At 42.2% G+C, this 23,694-nt stretch overlaps 1 protein-coding gene across 1 annotated transcript in view; it reads right to left on the reverse strand.

Moving 5' to 3' along the window:
* Positions 1-4,836: 4,836 nt before the first annotated feature.
* The window catches only part of RNF144A (ring finger protein 144A), a 63,035-nt gene continuing 44,177 nt past the window's right edge, over positions 4,837-23,694 (reverse strand). The window contains exons 3-8 of the mRNA XM_079970161.1: positions 15,679-15,783; positions 15,420-15,480; positions 14,451-14,658; positions 12,894-13,041; positions 10,948-11,037; positions 4,837-9,503 (exon numbers count right to left, since the gene is read on the reverse strand). Coding sequence (XP_079826287.1) covers positions 9,372-9,503; positions 10,948-11,037; positions 12,894-13,041; positions 14,451-14,658; positions 15,420-15,480; positions 15,679-15,783 — 744 coding nt within the window. The 3' untranslated portion in view covers positions 4,837-9,371. The remainder of the gene's footprint in view (positions 9,504-10,947; positions 11,038-12,893; positions 13,042-14,450; positions 14,659-15,419; positions 15,481-15,678; positions 15,784-23,694) is intronic.

The following is a 23,694-nucleotide window of genomic DNA, read 5'->3' on the forward strand; positions in this document are numbered from 1 at the left end:
ACTGGCTTTTTTTTTTTTTTTTTACTTCCCCCATTTCCAATTCAGCATCTGAAGAAGCAGGTGGTTGCCTGTCATGCCAATTTGTAATAGAAGCATATTAAAAATCGGTCTCAAGGTGCCATCAAACACATTTCTCTTTAAGAGACAATATACTATTAAAGAGTCTTGCGCACATGTCTGTACAGAGATTTCACATTGCATTATAAAGTATTGCTCACCGCAGATGCAAACAGGCACTTCCTATATAGGAGGAATCCCATGTTTGCGTCTGAGCCTACAGAGTTTGGATTATGCCCAATTTATGTATTTTTTAAAAAACCCTATCTATGTTCCTTTCCTTCTGGCTTTTCCTCGATCTCACAACTCTCGCTCTTGAAGAGTTTCTCTATTTAGCAGTCTGCATTTCAGACAAAAAGCAGAAACTTAAATACAAGAATAAACTGAGGTTTTTATCTTGAAATACCTTGGAGAGCAAGTGCTTTACCAAAAATGTGTTAATGCTGACAGCGTGATCATCCCCTCCCTGTACGCTAATAAAATACCAGCTCAGTCTGTGGAAATGTTCAGGAAGAGATAAGTGCCAGCAATAATTCTTACACAGAGACAGCTGAGAGAAAATTATTAGCAGGCACAACTTGAGTACAAGGCCATCTTCAAAGCACTCATCCTGATGCTCAAATCGAAGGCATTACTTTACATTTAACGTGATTAATTGCTCTTAAAATAATAAAGATCACCCAGAACCGTAAGAACAAAGGGGTGATTGAGCACTTATAAATATTCAAAGTGCAGACATATGGCTTCTTTTTATGTCTCTGCTACAGGTTGGAAGCCTGGCTTTAACCCACAGACATGAAATATTAGGCGGAATATGTATTAAATGTTATTGATTTGAGTGTCCATGTGCACATTTGGATCTCATCTGTAAATTCTGAGCCTAGGGGAAGAAATGTAGCAAATGTATACCTGATGGGCAATGAGCAAAGATGAAAGGGGCTTCACTGTGTTTTGGTAGGAGAAGGCTGGAATTATTCCATTACCACTCCCAATTTTAAAGCAGGCATATTGTTTCTACCATGTTTGTCTTTTCAATTCTGTGCCCAGTTAGTAACTTGTTTGGTTCTTGAAGCATACCCAGCCATTTCTTCTTTTCCATTTGAGGAGAGCAACAAAAACCTCTTAGCATAGACTATGTTTTGAGAACCTGTAGCCCTTCAAATGTTGCTGGACTACAACTCCCATCCCTCCTGACCATTCTGGCTGAAGCTGTCAGAAGTTGGAGTCCCACAACATCAGGAGGGCCACAAGTCTCCATCCCTTCAGGGCCGGCCTGACCATTTGTCTCGCTGAGGCAGTTGCCTCAAACAGCAGGCTTGGGAGGGCTAGGAGAGGCGGCAGATATGGAAAGAGATGGGTGTCCTTGTGCATCTCCTTTGGCTGTGGATGCAGCACCACAAAGTCAAATTAATGGATTACTGGGGTTTGGGAATTTGTTACCTGGTGGAAAGTAGTACTAAAAAAAGGTTTCACTGTGGTAACTCCCATTATTGTCATGCTTCATGGTCCAATATTTCACCTCAGAAGGTTGCCATTCTTTACATACTAAAAGTCAAATGTTTTACCTCAGAAAGAAACACACACACACACACACACACACACACACATTTTTTGTCCCCTGAATCGCTTCTGCTGTGGCTGCACATTCCATTTTAAATCTTGTTGCTCCATTATAGTTGTGTTTGTAAAAACCCTGCTCCCAATTTTCCCCACAATGAATCTATTTTAGACCATCACCACCCAGCCTTATAATAATTAATATTAATTTTATTATTTGTACCCCACTCATCTGACTGGGTTGGCCCTGCCATTCTGGGCAGCTTCCAATATGCAGTAAAACATTAAATATTTTTTAAAAACACCCTTCCCTGCTGCCTTCAGATGTCTTCTAAAGGGTATACTTATCGCCTTCTATTCCAAAAAATATTTTCTCATCTTGGGACACTTTCAGCTTAAGCAAAAAGTGCTTGTGTGCTTGACCTCAGTTAAAGTAATATCCCACTCGCTTTCATTTGTGTATTTTTCCTAAAACAGAGCATTCTAATATGCAATAAAAGACGGGTTAACAATGTTCTGCAGCGGCCTAAGCATGTGCCTGCCTCATTGTCAGCAAGGATTAAGTGATCACTGATAATGTTTATCACACAAAATAATGTTTAGTGGATCTGCACTACAATAAATTTATTTCTTATGTGATGCATGCTAAATATTTGATCAAGGAAGCTGTTTGACATACTTTAATGTGTGTAAAGACTGCGCCCTGCTGGTTTCCTAGCAAAATAAGTGAAAATATGAGATGCTTAAAAACCCACTTGCTTGTAAAAGAAACGGGCAGAATTGCATCATTAAAGTAACAATTGTGGGGCCTTTAGCCATTCAGTTTTCAGGATGAACAACCAACATTTATTGAAGCATAAAATGTATGCATGGTGGTCTTTGCCTGGAAATCTTTATGTTGGTAGCTCACATTTCTAGCATGGCTAGACAAAGTATTTATTATAATGACAAAAATGACACTCTCATGGTAATAACTGCACATTTTTTGATTTTCTTTTACACTTTACTTGCCAAATATTCATTAAAAAAATCCCATCATTGTGTATCTATTGGGTTTGATTTAACTGAGACCTGTTCAACAGCCCAACCAGGCTGAATACAACTCATATCAAAACTGGGGGCTATTAGCGGTTCAATAAACTTGCTTTTAGTGGCTTGCCTGAGATTGCAAACCAGATTTTTAAAAAAATGTTTACAGTGTGAATATATGGCTGATAGGCTGCATTCTGTTTAGAGAGGTGAAAACTAGGCAGGCCTTATTTATCCATAGCTTGAAAACAAAAAGGCTGTTCTTTTCGCACCCTTCTTTATTCTTCTTATTTTAAATTAAACTTGATATAGCACTAGAGTGGTCAATTCATCTTCACAAATAAGTGTACACAAATAACAGACTGAATCACTTCTCAAATGTGCTGTTGTGGAAATGATGAATTTTCCTGGGGAAACAAGGAAATCTAATAATTTTTCTAAGCCAATATAGGGGTTTGGAAATCTACCCTTGCCCATACCAAAAAAAGGTCTCTGCCAGTGCCTTCACCCGCAATCCTCCAAAACAAAAGTCCAACTTCTTCTCCTTTCCTCCATAAGTGACAGGGACAAGGGATCACTAGAGGTGAGGTTCCCATTAAACCCTTGTTCTTCTTTTCCCTCCCTTTCTCGCTCCTCAGTATACTTAGCAATGACACTCACCTAGCCCTCCTGGGTAAATTTCTGACAGTCACTTGGGCTTTAGATGCTGGCACACTGCTACCAAGTAGGTCAGGGTGATGGATGAGGGAGGGGAAAACCTTGTGTGCCTGGCCACTGTCATTCCAGCTTACCAGATATATGAATGCATGGGGCAAAATTTGTTTTGGGAGAGAGGGCTGGAGTGACAGGCAAGGGAAGCTAGGAATTCTTCTTCGGGTTAGATATCACCCGAAGCATTTTCCAGAGAGATGTCTGCAAATCTTATGGCTGTCTTGAGCATGCTGGCATTTTGACCTCGTTTCTGTTTACATCTCCAAAGGCACAGGTTGAACTCTCAATTTACTATACAAAAGTCGTTACATGATCCTAAGGGTTCTTCCTTTTAAGTTGCTTTGCGGTGCCTCTTGTGCAGAGATTCGTTAATGGGGAAAAAGCAGTAAGGATAGCGTTTTGGGGGAAAAGCAGTAATGATTGTGTTTTGATTCCAGGAAGGAGAAAATAAAGGACTGAGTGAGTTCCGATGATAATTTCATCTCGATTTGGCAGATCAAAGTTAAGGCACACTTGTCGTCACTGTGCCCATGCTCACCTTCCTGTCCAAATGTGATCCTGCACACAAATGCAAGCTTCAAAGATACAGCTTATTCCCCAATGGGAAATCAACTGAGTGATTGAGGATTAAACATAGGGATGACCAGCTTTTTTTTTTTTTTTTCCAGCCGGAACGCGGTTCTGGCTCCTCTCAGGTGGGCACCATTGCCATTATAAGAGAACAAGGGAGGCATTCACGGTGAGTTCTGGCACCTCTTTTTCTAAAAATAAATATAGCAGTGGGGATGACACATACAAAATCAGCCTGTATAGAAGTGCAGGGAGAAAGCATGCAAGGTTGGGGAAGGGGCAACCAGGCCCTGCTTACAGGCAGGGGGTTAGTTTGGGACAAAATATTATTGGAAACACCCCAGGCTTTTAAGTTTAAACTGGGCCTTTTGACAGCCGCAGGACTGTGGACAGATCTGACATTGAAATATTATTATTTCTTCACCAATTTGAGGTGGTTGGGTTATGTGGAGCAGAAGTAGCAAGCAGGATGTTAGTGAAACATTGGGCAAGATCGAAATCTTGTCACTCTGATATGGGTTGACTGGGAACAACAGAAAGGGTTGGAGCCACCAGAATCTCTATCAGCTAAAGCTGCTGATAGAGATTCTGGTGGCTGAATCTCTATCATTGCTCAGTTTCATGGTGGATGGTTCTTTGTACTGTTCTTGCAAGCAGCCAGACAGATGAAGCACATATTGCACGTGATGGAAGAAAATAGTTTAGCTGAAATAAACCAGTAGCCCCTGTGGCTTATTGCTGACCAGGATGCAAACCTTAAATGTGTTTTTCTTTTTGCAGTTGAAAACATCCAATGCATAGCCCTGAAAAAATAATCACTTTGTGTTGACTTCTCATTGAGAACAAGCCCATGAGAAGGCTATTATGCTGAGAGGGAAGAGGGGAATAAACAAACTTCTGACAGGAGACAGGTTCATTTAAAATATCTATTGAAATTACAAATAAAACTCTTCAATATGATTCGAAGTACAAAACAACATTCAAAGGCATTCAACAGCTCTTTTATACATCACAGTGTTAGTGGCACGAAATGTAGTTACATTTCAAATACAGAAAACAAAAATTAAATTCTTTTTACACTAGTCAAATACATCATTTATACATATGCATGACTCCTCCGTGCTTCTCTATACAAGGTTAAAAATACATCCATGGTAAAATGAGTAAGGGAGGGATTTGTTTATAGGGCACATACCTATACCTGTACCAAAGGTTCCTCATCTTTGTTAAGAAAGATACACACATTAACAAAGCCAGAACCATCATGGGGCTTTAAACACAAATGACAGGCGTTTACTTTATGGAAGAGTATTAGTAAGTAAGCGTGATTACAAGCTGTTTGGAAATCCCTAATGCCATCACCATCAACTAAATCCATTATTGTCCATCTTCAGTAGAGTCCCTGGGAGAAATCTCTTTGTGAAGCTAACCAGGCCAAAGAGCTTTGATACACACACACAAAACCAGAGATGAGTTCCATGGGTTGGCTCTGTCCTGCATTCCCTCACCCTTTTTTCTTGTTCAACTTAAGACTTTTTTCAACATTATTTTTGGAATTTACTGCAGTTTTCAGTTCACTTTTTTTGTACCACCCTCTCTCCTACAGGTTACTGGTGCGCAGGAAATTAAATTGAAGTATGGATAAAAAAAAGGCCTTCAAAGGATCTTGGTGCAATCATAGCATTGCCTCAGGTGGACTTTAAAAAAAAAAGGGACATCAACAAGCATGTATATGCACTGATGTTCGTTAAAAACAAATGAGAAGGAACTGAAAACTGTGACACATTGTGTGCACGCATAGCAGCATGAACAAAGTCTGAAAATCAAAAATGGAACCATGATGGATTCCTAATGCATTAGTGCGATATTGCAAAGAAGATCAAGTAATTCAGAAACCCAAACCCATAGAGGAAGCAGCTCTAGGAAATAAACTATTACTTTCTCTCCCAGCCAAATATTTACAATTGCAAACAAGTATTTGTATGTATATATTTCTTAACATGGTTCATATGTCCAAAATTTCTGTCGCTCTGCTTCAGACAAAAAGATATTGTGCTAACTACACTAGACCATTTGTTGCATACGAAGAATTGGTCTAAATAGTTCTGATTTATTTATTTTTTTGCAGCCCAAAGGTATACAGAATAAAACATTATCTAAAACACTGCCATGCCCAACATTAGAAAAATGGTGACTTTGTATGGTATAAGGGTTGAAGGTGAAGACAACTAGAATTGTACCCCAAGCGCTTCCCAGAGAAGCTTGAAAGACACAAGACTCCTGCAAAATGAGGTTTGTTTATAGGTGGGCAAGGAAAGATGCAGTCAAAATGACTTGCCCCACATGGGTGAAGCTCAATTTGGCATACACTGGAGTTTGGTCTAAAGTTTTAGGGACCAGGTGTGGCAGAACATTTTGCTAGTTGCTGCTCTCATTTTAGCATGTGTAGAAGTATAACCCAGGTCAGCTGGTAGGGGTTGGAACGTCCTAGGCCATGGAATAAGCTTTACATCAGTATTGTCCAAAACAAAATGCATTATGTCCATTTAAAAGGGATTTAAGGCAATGCACTAGAAGCAGCAACAGTACAGAAATAAAATACAAGTGATACCAGTAGATGAGCTCCACCCTTCATTAGAATGACAATAAAAATGCTAATATCTGATGTTCCTCTACAGAGGCTTGAAATTTAAAGTTTAAATAAGTTCATGTTATATCACGCCCCCCCCCCCCCCCATTTCAAAGCAATACTGATAGTCAAAATATGTGATTCCCAACAAATGGCAACTACTTGATTCAAAGCAAGGACCCAAACTTAAAATACAGTGTGATGTGTCTGATATGCAGGATGCAAAAGCGATTTCAGTGTCTGGTTTAATATTAAAGGAGGTTCCCCCCCCCCCCTCATTGAAGTATTCTTTGAGGACGTGATATGTTCGGAACAGCATGGCTTCCAAAGATAAGACGGAGTCTGCAACCCAAAGGCAAGAAAAGAAGTGTCCCTCTAACGCCATTTTGCTTCTAGTGTGATGCAACTTTGGATTTTTTTGTCGTCTGATGGACAGAACTCCTCTGGAGGTTCTGTACCACCCACAAGCAAGCACACACAAAACAAAGTCGCAGTCAGCAACCTGAGGTAACCAGAGAGAACAAAAGCGAGTGCCCACCTTAGCGGGTCTCTTCCACTTTTCACCGATGCTCGCTGCCTCAGCTCCATCTTTATTTGAAAGGGTGAGAAATGGGAGAGCCAGGCAGTGAATTTGTTAACTTCGTAAGCGGAATAGCCGAAAACACAGCAGAGGACTAAGTGTTTCCATACAAGACGGCCTGTGCAACTTGACAGGAGCAGGCAAACCATCCTCACTTTGATGTCTGAGGGGGTACCTCCACAGCAACATATGATGCTGTTGATTGGGCGAATTAGTATATAAAACAAGGTCCAAAGATAGACAGAACAGGTTCCTTTCCCTCCTGCAATCAATGGATCGATTATTTGGAATGTGGGGAACAGCATGAACCAGGTGTACATTAGATTCACAAGCTACCTGCCCAATCCCCACTGCTGTGTACTTAATGCCTGGAAATTTTTGGTTGTCACCTACCTGAGATGTAGGCCTAGCTCCTGTTCACTGTCATTGCACAGGCATCGAAAGATTTCCCATTGTCTTCATTCTTCGGGATCACGTTTCATTTTGATTATATACTACATTTTCAACTCATACTTTTTCCTACTATGGAAACCTACGTGCTTTTGAGAGAGTCTGTTTACAGTTCTCACCCAAAGCAGCATGAAAGACTCACATAGAGTAGCCTATCGATATAGTAAGTTGATGTCCACATCGTTCTCCTTCAGGATAATGGCAGCACCTCAATTTAGGCAAGACCCGGGACAACAAACAGAGCAGCAAAATGATAAACAAAGAAAAACGAAGGTGAGGGGAGGGCTGCTTAAAAACAAACAGAACAAAATGTTTGTTGTCACAGTATCATACAGCACGAGATATAACCATTTTAAAAATGGACTGAAAAACCTATCAATCTCAACAGACTCTTTATATTACAACTGCGGGTGCTTGCATTAATCAAAGAAAAGTGAAAACAAAGCAAACTCAGAGAGCCTAAAAATCTGCATACTCTATAGGGTGGAGATGATTGTACAAATAAATTTACATCTCATGCACTGAGATGGATGTAAGGCTCAATACAACACTCTTTCCTTCTTCCCTCTTCATTCTATTCAGGAGAAGATCTATTTGGCTTAAAATGACATTTAGGTACATAAAAAGATACCTGACCAGAGGTAGCCCTATTTATGCAATACGTAGCCACGTAACGGGTGAGAGAGATGTAGAAAAGTATGTCGGACAGACTTTCAAAGAAAAGGAATACCAACATCTTTTTTTTAAAAAAAAAAAAGAGCCTTGATAATAATAGCAGGTCTGGGTTGTGTATCTCAGCCTCAATGGTTTGCAATTTCTTTTTCTGTTCCAAAGAACAAATGTGCATCCCCACAAATAGTTCACGTTTCCCAAAATGTTAGGAGGCATCCTATTGAAAAGATATAGGCATAGGATGCCCTATGTCAGGGGTGGCTAACCTTTTTTAATAGATGCATTCACACTTTGCTAACCCTCCATGCCAGCGGCGGGTGCAGCTTGCTTCCCCATACTCTCACATGCTCATGGACAACACACAGATGCATGCAGATCAGCTGAGAAGCGGGGGCTACAGCCCAATCATATCCAATCCCCCATTATGGGGAAAAGGGGATCCCTAGCTGGTGCTGGGGTGGGCAGAAAGGTTTCTATCCCCCCCCCCCCAGGCTGTGTCTACTTTTTTAGTGTCACTACCAAATTTGGTGGCATGAGGGATGCAGAAACATTTGCTTGGAGGGCTGCATCAGCTCCCACCCTCAAACATTCCTGGCCTATACGTACGTGACCAGATTGTTCTTATAATGTTGCATGGGAAACAGCTTCATTGATGTGTGGATGCTCAATATTTTCCCAGGGCAAATATTAACAGAGACTTCAGTTTCATTAGACAAGGTATTTAAAGTCACACTTTAAAATGGGCTGATTTTTCTTTTCTTTTTTTTAATGGTAAGCGATTCTTAAAACACACATGTCTAACACCTCAATTTGATGCAAATAGATATGCTGAACGGGCTTTGTTTCGACACCGTAGCGTCTCAGTTCCAAATCGGCCAACGTAGCCTTGCGTTACAACATAGCCTTGTGTTGATTCACGCTGGACCCCCTGAAACACACCAGGATATGCCTTGCACTCTGTAAACCGACTTGCGGGCAAGGTCGCTGGGAATCGTAGCGTCTCCTGCAACGTCGGGAATCAGGGCAAGTAAGGCCAACGCAATGTCAAGTGCAAGAAGAGGGTGGGTGAGTAGGAAATGCACTGCGATGATGAGCCAGTCCCACTTTCACTCCACCTTAAGTCGGGAGGGGGTCATCGTCTCCTTTACTACACTTGCACTTGCAGCAAAGCACGAATGGGGTAGCAAGCAGAAGGAAAGGGGAGGCCACTAACAGTAACAGACCAAATCCTGCAAAGATCCCCACGACCTGGATAAAAAAAGAAAAAGAAAGAAGATCACGTATGCCAGCGGTTGTTCTCAAATAATCTGCTTGAAGGGGGACTGGGGGAAGAGTTCTCCCCACCCCCTTCCAAACTGTTCAGTGGCAAGGGGTTGCACACTGTTGCAACACACACACACAGACACAGAATAAAGGGCTGGCAACTGCAGTTTCAACTGTTTTGCACTCCTGTCACCTGTCTCATGAAAGGCCCTGAGCTTATCCATGGAATTACGCACTCCCCAGGGTAGCCAATGAGGAGGTATGGGATTCATACCTTGTTCAATATGCATCTAAGGATTCACTTTCATGGAGGATCAAAATCTCCAAATTGCTGACCTACTTGAAAAGTATGGTTCCAATGATTTATAAAATTGTCCAGCTAAAGGAAAGTACAACAGGTGCAGCCTTTAGCGTTTGACGTAATACATCCACTAACATAACTGTCTTAAAGTTAAACAGGGATGATTTGGGTGGAGGGTTTTTCTTATTTAAAAAAAGCCACTTTATAATAATCTTTCTTTCTTTCTTTTTGCTTCAGATTCAGATTACTTAACTTTCTCTTTATTGGTCTTGAAAAAGTCAATTTGTTTTTGGCCAGCAGGTGGTACTGTTGAACAACATTCAAAATAAGGAATGGCATGCATTACTTACTGTATTATATAATAGTATATTTGGAGGTTTTCATTTCATTTCCCTTCCCACCCCCCAATAATTCCTCAAATATTTATATTTTTGTGGAGCGGCGAATTTATTATTGTGCTTAACATGGGCTTTCCCCGAATCCCCTGAAAAATATGTCTGCTTCCCTCTCTGCAATCTCCTGCTATACATCATCTCTGAAGTGTAATTTTGGCATGAACAACACATTGCCTGCTGTAGTAATAAAAGCTCAGTTGCTCTTTTAATATTATTCTTCCAAGGTTCTTCTATGTCAAAATAAACATGGTAGGTTTTAACGGCTATCAATCTGTCTTGTGGGCCACTTCGATCAAAATATGTTATCTTGGGTTTGTGGACTAAAGTCTGTAAATCCTGCAACACCTCTCAGGGGTGTTTTGTTTCTGCCCAGCAGAAATCTAGCAGCTACATACCCACAGAAACTACAGAGAATAACTGACTGAGACCCCAATTTTACCTTACTCTCCACCTCATTGCAAGTTGGGTAACTGCCTCTATTTTCCTGGAACGTGACTCTGTAGTCTCTCCACCTTGAAGAGGAACTATTGTTTCTGCACCTCAGATCAGCTTTCATCAGCAATACTTGTATGCGAGGCAAGCCAGCTAACATTGCTTTTTAAAAACTTCCCATTTTCCTCATGCCATTTTCCCTCTTCTAACTCACAATTCCCCACATTCACTTTTTTCATGAATAAGACGAAAATTGGGGGAGGGGGGACCAGCAGATATGCAAAGTCACATCGACACCTACCTGCGTTCTGTGCCAAATAACTGATGCCCTGGAATGACCGAGCTTATTTCGGCAAGGTCCCTTGTCATAATGTATAAGAAGGAAGTCATCCTGTAAAGTGTCAATAAAAGGAGAGGGGGAAATATGCATATATATTATTTCAGCCGTGGTTGAGAACTTGACTCTTGACAAGCAGTCAAAAGGTTACCAAACCTTTTGGTTACAAAACCTTTTCACTTAGCAGGTATGGTTGCAATTTCAGCTGAATTTTCGGAAACTACTTGAAGCACCCGTTGGGTTGAGCTATTTCAATTGCTTCTTGTTTTCAGCAAACAGCTGAAAGTCTGCAAATTTTGATAATAAAACTGATTTGCAATGAGGGCTGAATAATTTCGATTGGGAGTCCAATTGCGTACTCAGAAATAAGTCCTACTGGGTTTAGCAAGCAGAGCTTACTCCCAAGTAAATGTGCAGAGGACTGCAGTTCTAGGATCCTGCCACAGGCTAGAGAGAGAGAGAGAGGAGTGAATGGTACTTCTCCCTGTTTTTCCGCCCCCACCCCCAAAGGTCAATTTTCATTTTTTTCCCTATCTACTTTTGGCACATCGGTCACATTTCACAATGCAATGGCAACGTCACAAGCTATGGATTCCGCTGCTGTGCCAAGTGGAATGACATCACTGAGTTGGCTCCTTTGGAACAGAGAGCAGCTAACAGCCAGCATAAATGAGTCAGACCACTCACCTCTATGGCATGGAGCGCAAAGTCAATATTAACTGCAGAAAGGGCCCCGTGGAACCCAATAACGCATATTTCACAGGTTTAGGCCGAAGTGGGCCACTGTGCAATCTACAAAATTGGCAGCAGCCCTTTCAGCGCTGTGAGTTAATGCCAGGAGGAGTGTAAAAGACAAAAACAAAAAAACTTAAAGACAAAAGAAGGAAAAGGTAATACAGTGGTACCTCGAGCTACAAACACCTCAGGTTACAAATGCTCCAGGTTACAAACTCCGCTAACCTGGAAGAGTTACCTCGAGTTGAGAACTTTGACCCAGGATGAGAACGGAAATTGTGTGCTGGCAGCACAGCAGCAAGAGACCCCATTAGCGAAAGCACGCCTCTAGTTAAGAACAGTTTCAGGTTAAGAATGGACCTCCAGAACGAATTAAGTTCGTAACTAGAGGTACCACTGTATGCCTGACCTGAGATAGTACAAATAAGACCCCTTCCCCAGTTCATCCCATTTCAGGGTTTGTTCTTGTGCTCTTTTTCTGCAGTTAAACCATGCCCAAGGTGCCATAATCGGTATAACAGTAAAACAATATTATGTAACAAAAAATGTAACCCTAACTTTTCAAAACAGTTCATTGCTTAAAAACACAAAAACCATACCAACAAGTTTACAGCAGCAGAGAATCAACATTTAACAGGCCGATTCAAACACATCCCACATCGAAACATTCAGTACCAAAACTTAAAGATTAAACAGCCCATCGTATTCAGAAGAATTCACAAAACCACCATCACACAGAAACAGCCCTAAATTTAGCAACAAAAAATGTATCTCTAAAACAAAGCTACATTTGCTTTCAGCAGCAGCTAAGCCAAAGCCTAAACCCTGATATGGCCAAAGTAACTCCAACCTAAATTTTCACTTCTGTCCCAGATGATGGCGCTTTTTATGTCATAAATATGTATGAACTCTAACTTTTTGTAACAATGTTAGTTCTTGTAATGGTATCTTGCTAATTGTTTGCTGCAGTACAGCTAAATGTATGCCACAGTCTGTATTTATGTCTACAGAGGCAACCTAATTTTCTGGGACTTTTAACATTTCAATGCTTCCCTTTACAGTTTTTGAATATTATATCAATGGACATTTTGAATGCCTTATTAACAGGAATTTATTACAGGGATAGCATCAAGGAATTTCATCTTCCAATCTTAAACTCAACTACGTATACTTACGTCAAGTGATTCCAAACAGTACCAGCAAAAGGCATGTTTACAGTTTTTGCACATCATTTGGGCACAGCCTTCATCCCGTTCAATGTAAACTTTGCATTTTGGGCAGCGTTTGATGGGTGCATCATCTTCTTCCATTTTATAAGCAGAGCTGGAAGAGATGTTTTGGAAATTTTATGGGAGAAATGTGTCGTGAGTCCAGGTTCCCGGCTTGGTAACACGGTAAGCGTTGTTAATTAAAAAGGAGGATTTATTGCAAAAACAAACAGATAGCTCTGGACGGCTCTAACAAAGCATCATCAATCAAGATGACGCTTCTGAAGACTCCTTCCGGTTTATACAGAAGATATTGAACTTTCATACCTTGTCTCGTTTTGTTTCCTGTCTAGCAGCCCTCCCATTTGATGACTCTTAGGAGATATTGGATCAGCTCCAACCTCTTCCCGTTCTGACAGACTGTTTGCGGCTGCTTGAGCTTTCTGAGAGCTTTGACTGTGTTCCAGCCCGCTCTGTTGTTCCCTTGGCAACCGACATTCCAATGTCCGCAAGAGTTACCCTTGTCTGCTGTGGTCTTTGCCCAGCCTAAGTACAATCGAAGCCAGTGGTGGCCAAACTCGGTCCCTCCAGCTGTTGGGCTACAACTCCCATCACCCCTTGCTAATAGGACCAGTGGTCAGGGATGATGGGAACTGTATCCCACAAACAGCTGGAGAGTCGTATTTGGCTACCACTGATCTAAGCCTCTCTGTTCCTGGCTGCTTTCTGCAGTTGGCTGCAAACCTTCGCTTGGAACTGGCTCATTCTTGACAAAATGCTCTTGGTTTTTAAAAGGTGCATTTCTTAAAACACTCTGACCCTTTCGCAGACTGAAGCTATTCCTATGTCTGCATGGATTTGTCACACAGCCACAAGATCAAAGGCGGATTTTCATTTCCACTGAAACTACACATCCTTCATCTTTATCATTCAGTTTTAATAGCTTCTACAAACCTCAAATAAGTCAGGTTGACTAGTAATATGTCTGCCCGTCAATACCAGATCTGATTTGTATAAACCCAAGAATTGGGGGCGGGGAGCTAAGTTGTGCACAAAATTATGGGCTCCTTCCAACGTTACTTGCGATGGAGGACTGCTCCATGACTTTTTCTCATGCTGATCAGCAGCATTAGAATTCCATAGGAAAACTGAGTAACACAGGTGTGCCATGGTGTGGAATATTTCCATCAGAACATGGACTTCTTACCAAACAGCAGGGCAAAGAGCCGCAGTCCAAAAGGTAACCCACATTGACAAGGTGACTTCCTATAACTTCCAGAACCTTGAGGAATTCCTAGCATATACCTGGTTTCAGAAGTAGGGCAATCTATCTGCCAGAGTTGGCTTTTTCTGCTTCAGTCTTGTGATGGGAGGGAGAAACGGCTTCAAATAACAGGTGAATAAGGAGACACCTGAGGCTATCACAATGAAAATCAGTCTTTTTAAAAACAAAACAACTGCTGAGCGAAGCTGTTATGTGTTAAGAACTATGCCAACATCAATTGGTAATGTACAGTTCTATACCTTGTTTCCCCTGGAAGGTAGCTGATTGGCATATTTTCTTGACAGCCTTGTCCTGGATGCCAATTCGATTTGCACGCCGAGCAAAATTCTATGTCGCAAGATTTGCATTGTACCAGCTGGGGGTTCTGGGGGCCTGATTCCTGAAGCTGACAAACCGCTTGGCAGGAAGAGGATGGGCACCAAGTCCGACAAGGATCCAAAAGCACTTCTGTAGGGGAAACAAACTACAATTGGGAAAAGGCCACAGCTCAGTGAAGGAGCATGTATATAATATGCTTTTGCATGGGTTCAATTCCACAGCATCTCAAGGTAGGGCTGGAAAATCCCTGTCCTTGGAAGATAATGTTCTGACTCAAGCATAAGGCAAACGTTTCTAAGATGGAGAATTGATCTTGAATCAAGCCACACACAGTGGAATGCCAATTCCTGATCATATCCAATATCTTATTCTTTGGTATGGCTGTGGAATATCAACGGGAAGCAGTTTAATAAATAGTTTAATAAATAAATAAATTTAAATACCATTTGTTTATAAAATGTTCCAAGTGATGTACAACCGTATAACGAAGACATAAGAAAAATAAATAAGAACCTTGTTAAATAGTATCTGTAGCCTCATTAAAACAGAGTCTACAATAGGTGGTAATACATGTAATCAAAATCAATAAATGCCTGGATGAACAGGTAAGTTTTTAACATCTGTTGGAAATACAATATTGACAGCACATTTCGAATTTCCGTGGGGAGACCATCCCACATGGTTAAAAAAAATAAGAATAAAGCGCCTTTTCCTCGTGGTTTGGAAATGTATTTTCCACACACGAGATTGAATCCAATGTTAGTCATGCCCAGAGATGACCCTTTGAAGTTAATGAACATGGGCACATTAATTTCAGTGGGTCTACTGTGAGTGGAATTTAGTTGGCTACAACCCCCAGTTTGGGGCCACCTGGGATGTCTGCTGTATACCTCTTTCAAACTGTAGCTTCTTATACTTCTGCATGATTTCTGATGCAACCATACACTCAATCTGTTTTAAAGAGAGAGAGGGAATGAGAGAGAGAGAGATACAAGCATCCGATTAATGATAGCGATAACTAAAGGGATAACAGGCAAAGATAGACAATGAGCTTGGAGCAGAAGTTACATATCGGCAACACGCACAAATATCTGCAATAACAACTGAGCTGAACTTTTACGTAAGACAAATTCGTGTCAGGAAACGTACTTCATTTTCTTGAAGATGACCTCGCTTCGGGCAGGAGGCATCAGGGCAGCTAATGGCTGTTTCTAAGCCTTCCTTGATCAAAATCTCCACATACTGTTTCAGGCACTGTAAGAAAGTCAGACCCAGTGGCTGTCAATATTATTCACCATTGAAATATATGCTTCAACAATAACAGTTGTTCTGTCATCCAAAAGGTACAAATCCCGATGGGTCTACTCATGTGAGCAGCGTTATTTCAGATCTTCCTCGGGCATTTAATCTTCCTTCTCCAATACCTGGCTGCTCACCAAAGAAGACCCCTGCCTCTGCTCCCCAGTTTGAATGTCTATTTGCACTCATCGGACGGCTCCTACAAAATCTGACCTGCCCATGGCCCAGTTGAGATGTTATGGCTGACCCACAGTTTTGATACCAAGCATGCAGTGGGGAAATCATGCGCCTTTCCTCTGCACATGTCCATTCCTTTTTTAACCAGGCTGGTAATATATTGGATGTAAACAGTCATGTGGTTGGTTAGACTCCCAACTTCCTGGACACCAGCTGGGAAACTATGAATAGTTTATTTAGAGCTTGGTTTGCCATGTGAGGATTGGCGAACCCTTCATCTTAAAAGGAAAGCCAACCTTCATTTCGTGAACAAGTCACTAGCCTACTAGAGTAAGCATCACTCTGTAATAATGCCCTCCTGCACATCCTTGGTTCAGGGTAAACCACAGTTTGCTGTTACCTTCATGAAAGACCAGTCACTATGGTTGTAACTGGCTATAGTTGGCTTCCAAACCAGGATCAGAACCATTGTTTGAAATGCTTTCCATTTCTGGTTTGGGGGAAAACAATGGTGATTGGTTACCCGATTCAGACCTCATGTCAAACTATATTCATTTATGAAGCAGAAAGTGCATGAGGGTCTTTCTTCCCCCACCCCCAGGATGCAAGTCTATACAACATGTTCCTGATGACCATGCTATAGTTTGACAGGAATGACTGAACCAGACTCAGACTTGACCAGACTCAAGAGAAAGTTGATGAGTTACAGAATCAGACACCAGGGATCCAAAGGGCTATTTTGGGATAGCCTAAGGGCTACAGCTCAGCTCGCCCAGTGGGATGTGTTCAACTCTTTCCCTTTCAACAGCAGCCTGTCACATGACTAGAAACAACTGTGGCATGGGGGCTGCTATGGACTAAGTTCATTTATACAATCCTTGGAACTCTTTGTACACTTCTATGGTCCCTTCCCAGCACACAGGGCCTATTGACAGTTACATTTAAAACCAAGTTTGCGGCAGCTTCATTTTCTAAGACCGGTAACATGTTTTCATCCTTCGTGGTGTGAACTGTGGATTCCCACAGCTCTTTCCACAATGCTCTTAGCAACTACCAAGCCGTTCCCATCTTCAAGGATACAAAACTAGAGCATTTTGCTATAATCGTTTTCTTTATATAGCTGTTTCCACCCACGGTGCTTTACATAAACGAACCCATGCTTTTTAACACACACACACATATATGCATGCTCAGGCAGCCTCCATTCACACCAGCAGATACCCGCCCACCCCCCAGTTGCCATAGCTTTCTTTCATATGACGTTTAATAGGTTTTAAGTGAGAATCCAGGTTTTGGGAGATTAACGGTTGCAGAAAAAATGGAAAGCATATAGGTTTGAAAGCATATAGGTTTGGGAAATGATATATAATGAGTTGAAAAGGATGTTTAAATACACGTTTGTGAAGAAACCAGAAGCTTTCTTGTTAGGAATTACAGGAAGAGAAATTAATAGAAGTGATTATAAACTTTTTCAATATGCAGTGACTGCGGCAAGAATTTTAATGGCTCAAAAATGGAAACAAGAAGAATTACCAACATTGGAAGAATGGAGACGGAAATTGATGGACTTTGCTGAACTAGATAAACTGACAGGAAAAATCAGATACCAGAAAGATCACAAGTTCACACAGGACTGGAGAAAGTTTACGATTTATCTGGAAAATATTTGTGATGAACAGACAACGCTAGTTGGATTTAAAGAGGCTTTGTGATGAGAAAGGGTATTGTGGGAGGGATAAGAGTTGCAAAGATTAATTAACTGGCAATACAATTATAAAGGAAATGTGAAATAAATATAAAATTATGAGGATTGTGGAGGGAGCGGGGGGAAGTCCAAAAGAATTTGGCATTATATTGGATGTGAATGTGTTATTTAAATCTGTAAAAGAAATTTTTTCTAAAAAATTAATAAAAAAAAAAAAAAGGAAAGCATATAGGTTTGTGTTCTGCTCACACTCAGCCTCTCTCGATGGGAGGGAATGGGTGTGCTGAATGGGACTGTAAGCAAAACCTGTACACATATGTATACATGTGGCAAACTGGTGCTATGCTCTCTTTTTCCTTTTTATAGTACCTCTGAGGCCAACTTCCTTCTCTTTCTCCCATGTTCCCAGTGGCTAAGAACTGCAGACTCTAAAGAGAATGGAGTGGTGGGAATAAGAGGCACAGCTAGGCAGGAGACAAACAGGTGGTCATTTCAATTTCACTTTGGCTTCAGGGGAGAGAACTAAGGCAGTGTCTCCCAAACTTGCGCCTCTAGGTGTTTCTGGACTACAGTTCCCAACTTCCCTGACCACGGGTTCTGTTAGATAGGGATGATGGAAGTTGTAGATATCTTTCCTTTCCAAGACACTCTAAAGCAGAACGGGCCTATTTCATGGTCTGTTCAGGTGACTGGATCTGCTCTGAGGGATTCCAGTCCTATTACAAATTACTCAAATGAGACTAGGCTCTCCCATCCGCTTTCACAGAAAGAGCTGCTCATTTGATGGTCTCTCTTTTTCCTCCAATGAGACAGTGACAAGGGAAAAGGTATTCTCAGGCACCTCAACTTCCCTCGCAAACCCAAACAATGCCAACTCTTAAGTTGCTGGCATCAATTAAACACTTATTTATTTCCACAGCCCTGTGGGTGATTTATTGGCCTCTATACCTGCTGCTGTGTAATTTATTTATCTTGCTGCTATTTTATATTTTTAGAGTTTGTTGATGTGTTCCCTGCGGGTTGGGTTGTTGGGTTAGGTATTTTACTGGCAACCCACTGTGGGATCATCTTGCATGCTGAACAGCGGGATATAAATATTCGGAACGAACAAAGAAATATATATACACACAAATTGCCTTGTGTAAGCAGAGCAGCCTTCTGCAGCGAAAGTAATTATGGGCAGGGGACCTTTGTGCACATCACAGCTCTGTGCGCTCACAGATCACAGAAAGAAGCGCATCTTTCTCCAACAGGAGCATCATTAATTTTTTTTAAATAATATTTATTAAGTTTTTAACAAAGAAAAGGTTACAAAACAATAAACAGTAAACAAAGAACACACAAAAAAGATACAAAAACCAAAGTTTAACATAAGTAAAAAAAAGAAAAAAGAAAAAAGAAAAATCCCTCTTTCTAATATCTTACCGTTCATTTACTTATTTTCATGACTTCCTCAAACCTTCCTTTTTTGTATTCCATTTAAAAATTTGTTCAGCAAATTCATACCCTCTTAATTTACCCTTAATTGTTTATCCTCACATATTCTGACTTCAAATTTTCATCTGATATTAATCCATTCTTACATATTCTTATTTTCAACAGGAGCATCATTAATGATCATCAGCCACATATCACACAGTACTGGGACCCGGCTGGGCAGGGACAGTGAGATTTCCGACAGGGCGCTGTGAGAGAGATCAAGAATGTTACCCCACCTGCACATAAGAAATGTGCATTAAAATGAGACTGCGTGCATATCTGATGACAACATTTAGCCCTCAGAGAGCCACATCTAGAGATGAGTATACTTTGTGAATGATTCATTTAAAACAAAAGGGCTTCTTCCCACCAAGGTTAGCTGGAATTTTATTTTCCCAACATCTTCCAAACAAAAGAGGATACAGAATATCCCCCTGCGATACATGGCAGGCAGTCCAGTTGTGTTAATACAGGTCTACCCATGCATAACCCTGAGATCTACACGTACAGGTAGGTATACAAATTTAACAAATAAATAACAACAACAGCTCAGGTTCATTCCCACTATTACCAGCTTGTTGTTTTTAGTGCAGAGGTAAACTGCTAGGTGGGCAAGGATGGCAGCTGTGTCACAACGCATAACACAATGAGCTGTTGCTACACATAAATAGCCAGAGGTAGCATGCTTGTACGGCGGCGTACAACATATCCATGCATCAAAGCTAGCAATATATAGTACAAGAAAGGCAAAACCCATGCTTTGCACTGATGAAACACACCGCTCATGAGCTCTCATAATCAGAATAATTACTTGATAATTCATTCGGGCTAAAGCATTTTTATATAAAGATGATAGATGTCGCTGAGGGCTGTTTTATCTCTGTCACAAATAACATCTCTTTTGGTGTTGTTGCACGGAATATTGCACAGCAGATGTTCACATTGCTTAGCACCCCTTTACACTTTTTTTTTTTGGGGGGGGTGTCCATTTAGTGCCAATGTTTTTCCAATCCTCTCTGCTTGGGGCAGGGAAAGAGGGCATCCTTGTTTCTATTGCCAAAGTAACTAGGACATCATTTGAGCATGTAACTTCAATCCTGGTGCAACTGCTGATTAGTTTCCAGGCCCACTTCAAAGTGCTGGTACAAACCCAGCCAAGGCCCTGTGCTTGTCACCTTCTCTATGTCCCCCATCCCAGAGAGGTTCAGAGGGTGGCAACAAGAGAGTGGGCCTTTTCTGTGGTGGCTCCCCGATTGTGGAATGCTCTCTCCAGAGAGGCTCGCCTGGCTGGCCATCATTACATGTCTTTAGGTGCCAGGCAAAAACATTCCTCTTTACCCAGGCCTATGGCTATTAAATAATCTATGGCCTGTGAAAGTAGGGGGTGAGGGGAGACGGCTGTTATTATGATGATTATTTTATTATTAGGCTGTCTGACAGTATGCTTTCTATTATGATTTTATCATCGATGTTCTGTAATGTGTTTTTAATGCTGTACACTGCCAGGGATCTTTTGATAAAGGGTGGTGTATAAACTGCAGCAGCAGCAGCAATAACAACGATAATAATTCCCTTGCATGAGGATGTGTATACAATTGAGTACAGAGGATCAACATCCATACATGGGTGTCACTGCTCATTCCACTTCCAAATGCAAGGGAGCAGGGGACCAGTTCATTCAAGGAGCCAGTGTGGTGTACTCGTAATCTGGTGAACCAGGTTTGCGTCTCCGCTCCTCCACATGCAGCTGCTGGGTGACCTTGGGCTAGTCACACTTCTCTGAAGTCTCTCAGCCTCATTCACCTCACAGAGTGTTTGTTGTGGGGGAGGAAGGGAAAGGAGATTGTGAGCCGCTTTGAGACTCCTTAGGGTAGTGATAAAGTGGGATATCAAATCCAAATCTCTTCTTCTTCTTCATGGGAAGCTGCCTTGTACTAGAGAGACATTTGTCTCTCTAGCTCCATATTATCTACAATGACCAGCAGTGATTCTCTAGCCCTTCCTGGAGATGCCAGGGATTGAATCTAGGGTCTTCTGCATGCAAAGCAGGTGTTCTACTGCTGAGCTACAGCCCTTCTGTGAACAGGAGCTCCTGCCCTCTTCTACCTGCCTCTTTGCAAACTCGTTTCAACTGCATTTCTTCTACAAGCAAGGCTGCCCAACTATGCCAGGGCCAGCACTTTGTGTGTGGTTTTTTTCCTCTGCACCAGAAGATAACAGGCAGCTTGACAACCTTGGAAAGCTCTTCCCGCCCACACATCGGTGAAACGTGGGCTGAGGAAACGGGTCCTTTTCTGCAACCTTCGTACCGCGCTAATCCTGCTCGGCTGGCAAGTAATTCCCCTGCAAAGCATCAGTGCATTTTTAATCACGGCTGTGGCTTATACAAGGCCTCAGATGGAGCTGAGAGGGATGCTTCCTTAAAAAAGGACACAGGGCTACATGTTTGCTGGAGAACATGTCAAAGGGCACTGGCAGCAGATGCTCTCGCAAAGCTGCCCTGAGAGAGACCACAGCGCTGGCTACCCGTTAAAAGAAGCTGGGGTAAGCATGACTAGGGGAAGTGACTGGCTGTAGACGGTGAGATTAATAGCCGAGAAACTGGAATATATTCTAGGAAAGCAGTTTCAGAAATTGTTGCCGAAAGGATTAATTAGCAGTACTCTTAGGTGCTTCTCAGCTCGTGAACTGTGTTTTAATTTAAAGATGGTTTGATTCCCCAACAGCCGCTCACCCTCACATAATTAGCACTCAGGGAAAGGCATGGGTGCGGGACACAACAAGGAAACACAAACCCTGGTTAAGTACTCAAACACACACACACACACACACACACACCAGGAATCTCTTGCTATTGCTTAGCGGTGATTGGGGTGGTTTGTAATAGAAACTGTTCCAAAACATAACATAGTGAATTAAGCTGCTGTAATGGTTCTAGGGGTTGCTCGTGCGTAAGTTGGCGCCACACCTGGCTGGGTTGCCGGAGTGAACCCTTTCTGTCCGGACAGCCACTCGCCCGTGGCTGTCTCAATCGCTGGCAGAATCCGTCAGTGGGCGTTTCTTGAACTTCTTCCAGCAAAGAAGCTCTTTGACGCCTAGTCTCCACCTACTCTCCCTGCGCGCAAGCCTTCTGCGCAAGGAGGGTGTGGGCAGCGGAGGACCCGTGCTCTCCCCGCTGGTCCCCGGCGAGGAGTCATGGGACCGCCTCGCCAATTCCCCCATCTGCCCCCCTTCTCCACTGGTGCTACGCTGATTTCCTTCCCCAGAAGATGGGCTGCTTCTCCCCATCCCGGGACGCTCTCCGGAATCCCTCTGGAGCCCTCCCTCCTCCTCTGGCTCCGATGGCAGTTCCCTGACAGCTGACCAATCTATTTCCTCCCCACACCACCCAAAAACGACAACATTATGCTAATGTGTCAAGGAGATTATCCTTTATGAGCTCCTTTCCAGCAACACTTCAGGGGTTGCCAAGGTAGTGAGGGCTATTCAGTGATATAATGATCCTTTACTAGTGCAAACGAAAACGTTGGCGTAGGATGTGTACTTTGTTCCGACTATGTAGTTCTGAAAGATCTCTGTGTGGCTCTTTTTCCATTCATTTTTCCACCCACAAAAATGAAAGAGATCTTCCAGCAGTTCCTACCAACGTACTGAACTGTAATAAATGGCAGATCTCTTAACAGCTGCATTTAGTCCTCCCCAGTTTAAGGGAGCTGCTCAGAGCTGCAATTCTATAAAAAAAGTTTGAAGTAAAGCCAAACCCAGTGATTTCAACAACAACAACAACAACAACAAAGAGTCTAGAACAGTCAAGTTTGTACCTAGGCTCAAAGAGTCAAGAACAGTCAGGTTTGTACCTAGGCTCAATCGCTCCTAGAAACCCTGCCTTAAAGGGCCCTTGCCATCATTCCCTTTATTTACAACATTCAGGCTTTCAGTACCATTGTTTATGTAGCCAAAATGCTCCCATGCACACACAAAAGGGAGATGTCAGCCAGCTTGGGGCAACCCAGAGGTTTATGGAAGTACAATGCAAGCTTCAGAGAAAGTGGGAGGGAAGAGAACCTCAAAAACAGCCAAATGTGGAATGAGTGTAGCCACAGAATTGTTGACTATCCGGATAGTTAAAAATCAGGCAATGGGAAACCTGAGTAGGGCAGTGCTCCAGGCCTCTCTGACTGGCTTTCAGAACTCTCCGCAGCCACCTCTTATCTCCAGGCCACACCACTCAACAACCCTGCTTCGCCTCCTCCTGGAGCTAGAATGTGTCTGTGAACTGAGAATAGGCCTTGCTTGCTAAGGGAGCGCTGCCTGAGTCAATTAACAGTTGCTGCTCTGCTCTCGTTTGCTCCCTCCCCTGCCCCTTGGAAGGTTACTCAGAATGGAACATGGCACCAAAAAAGATCCCCCAAACTTGCTTTAGCAAAAGGACTGTGTGGACAGTGCTGTCTTTCGGGCTGAAAACCGAAGTGTGGGGCATGTCACGCTGCCAGTCGTGAATTTGA

The sequence above is a fragment of the Podarcis cretensis genome, assembly GCF_951804945.1.
Source record: "Podarcis cretensis genome assembly, chromosome: 3".
NCBI classification, from domain to species: Eukaryota; Metazoa; Chordata; class Lepidosauria; order Squamata; family Lacertidae; genus Podarcis; species Podarcis cretensis.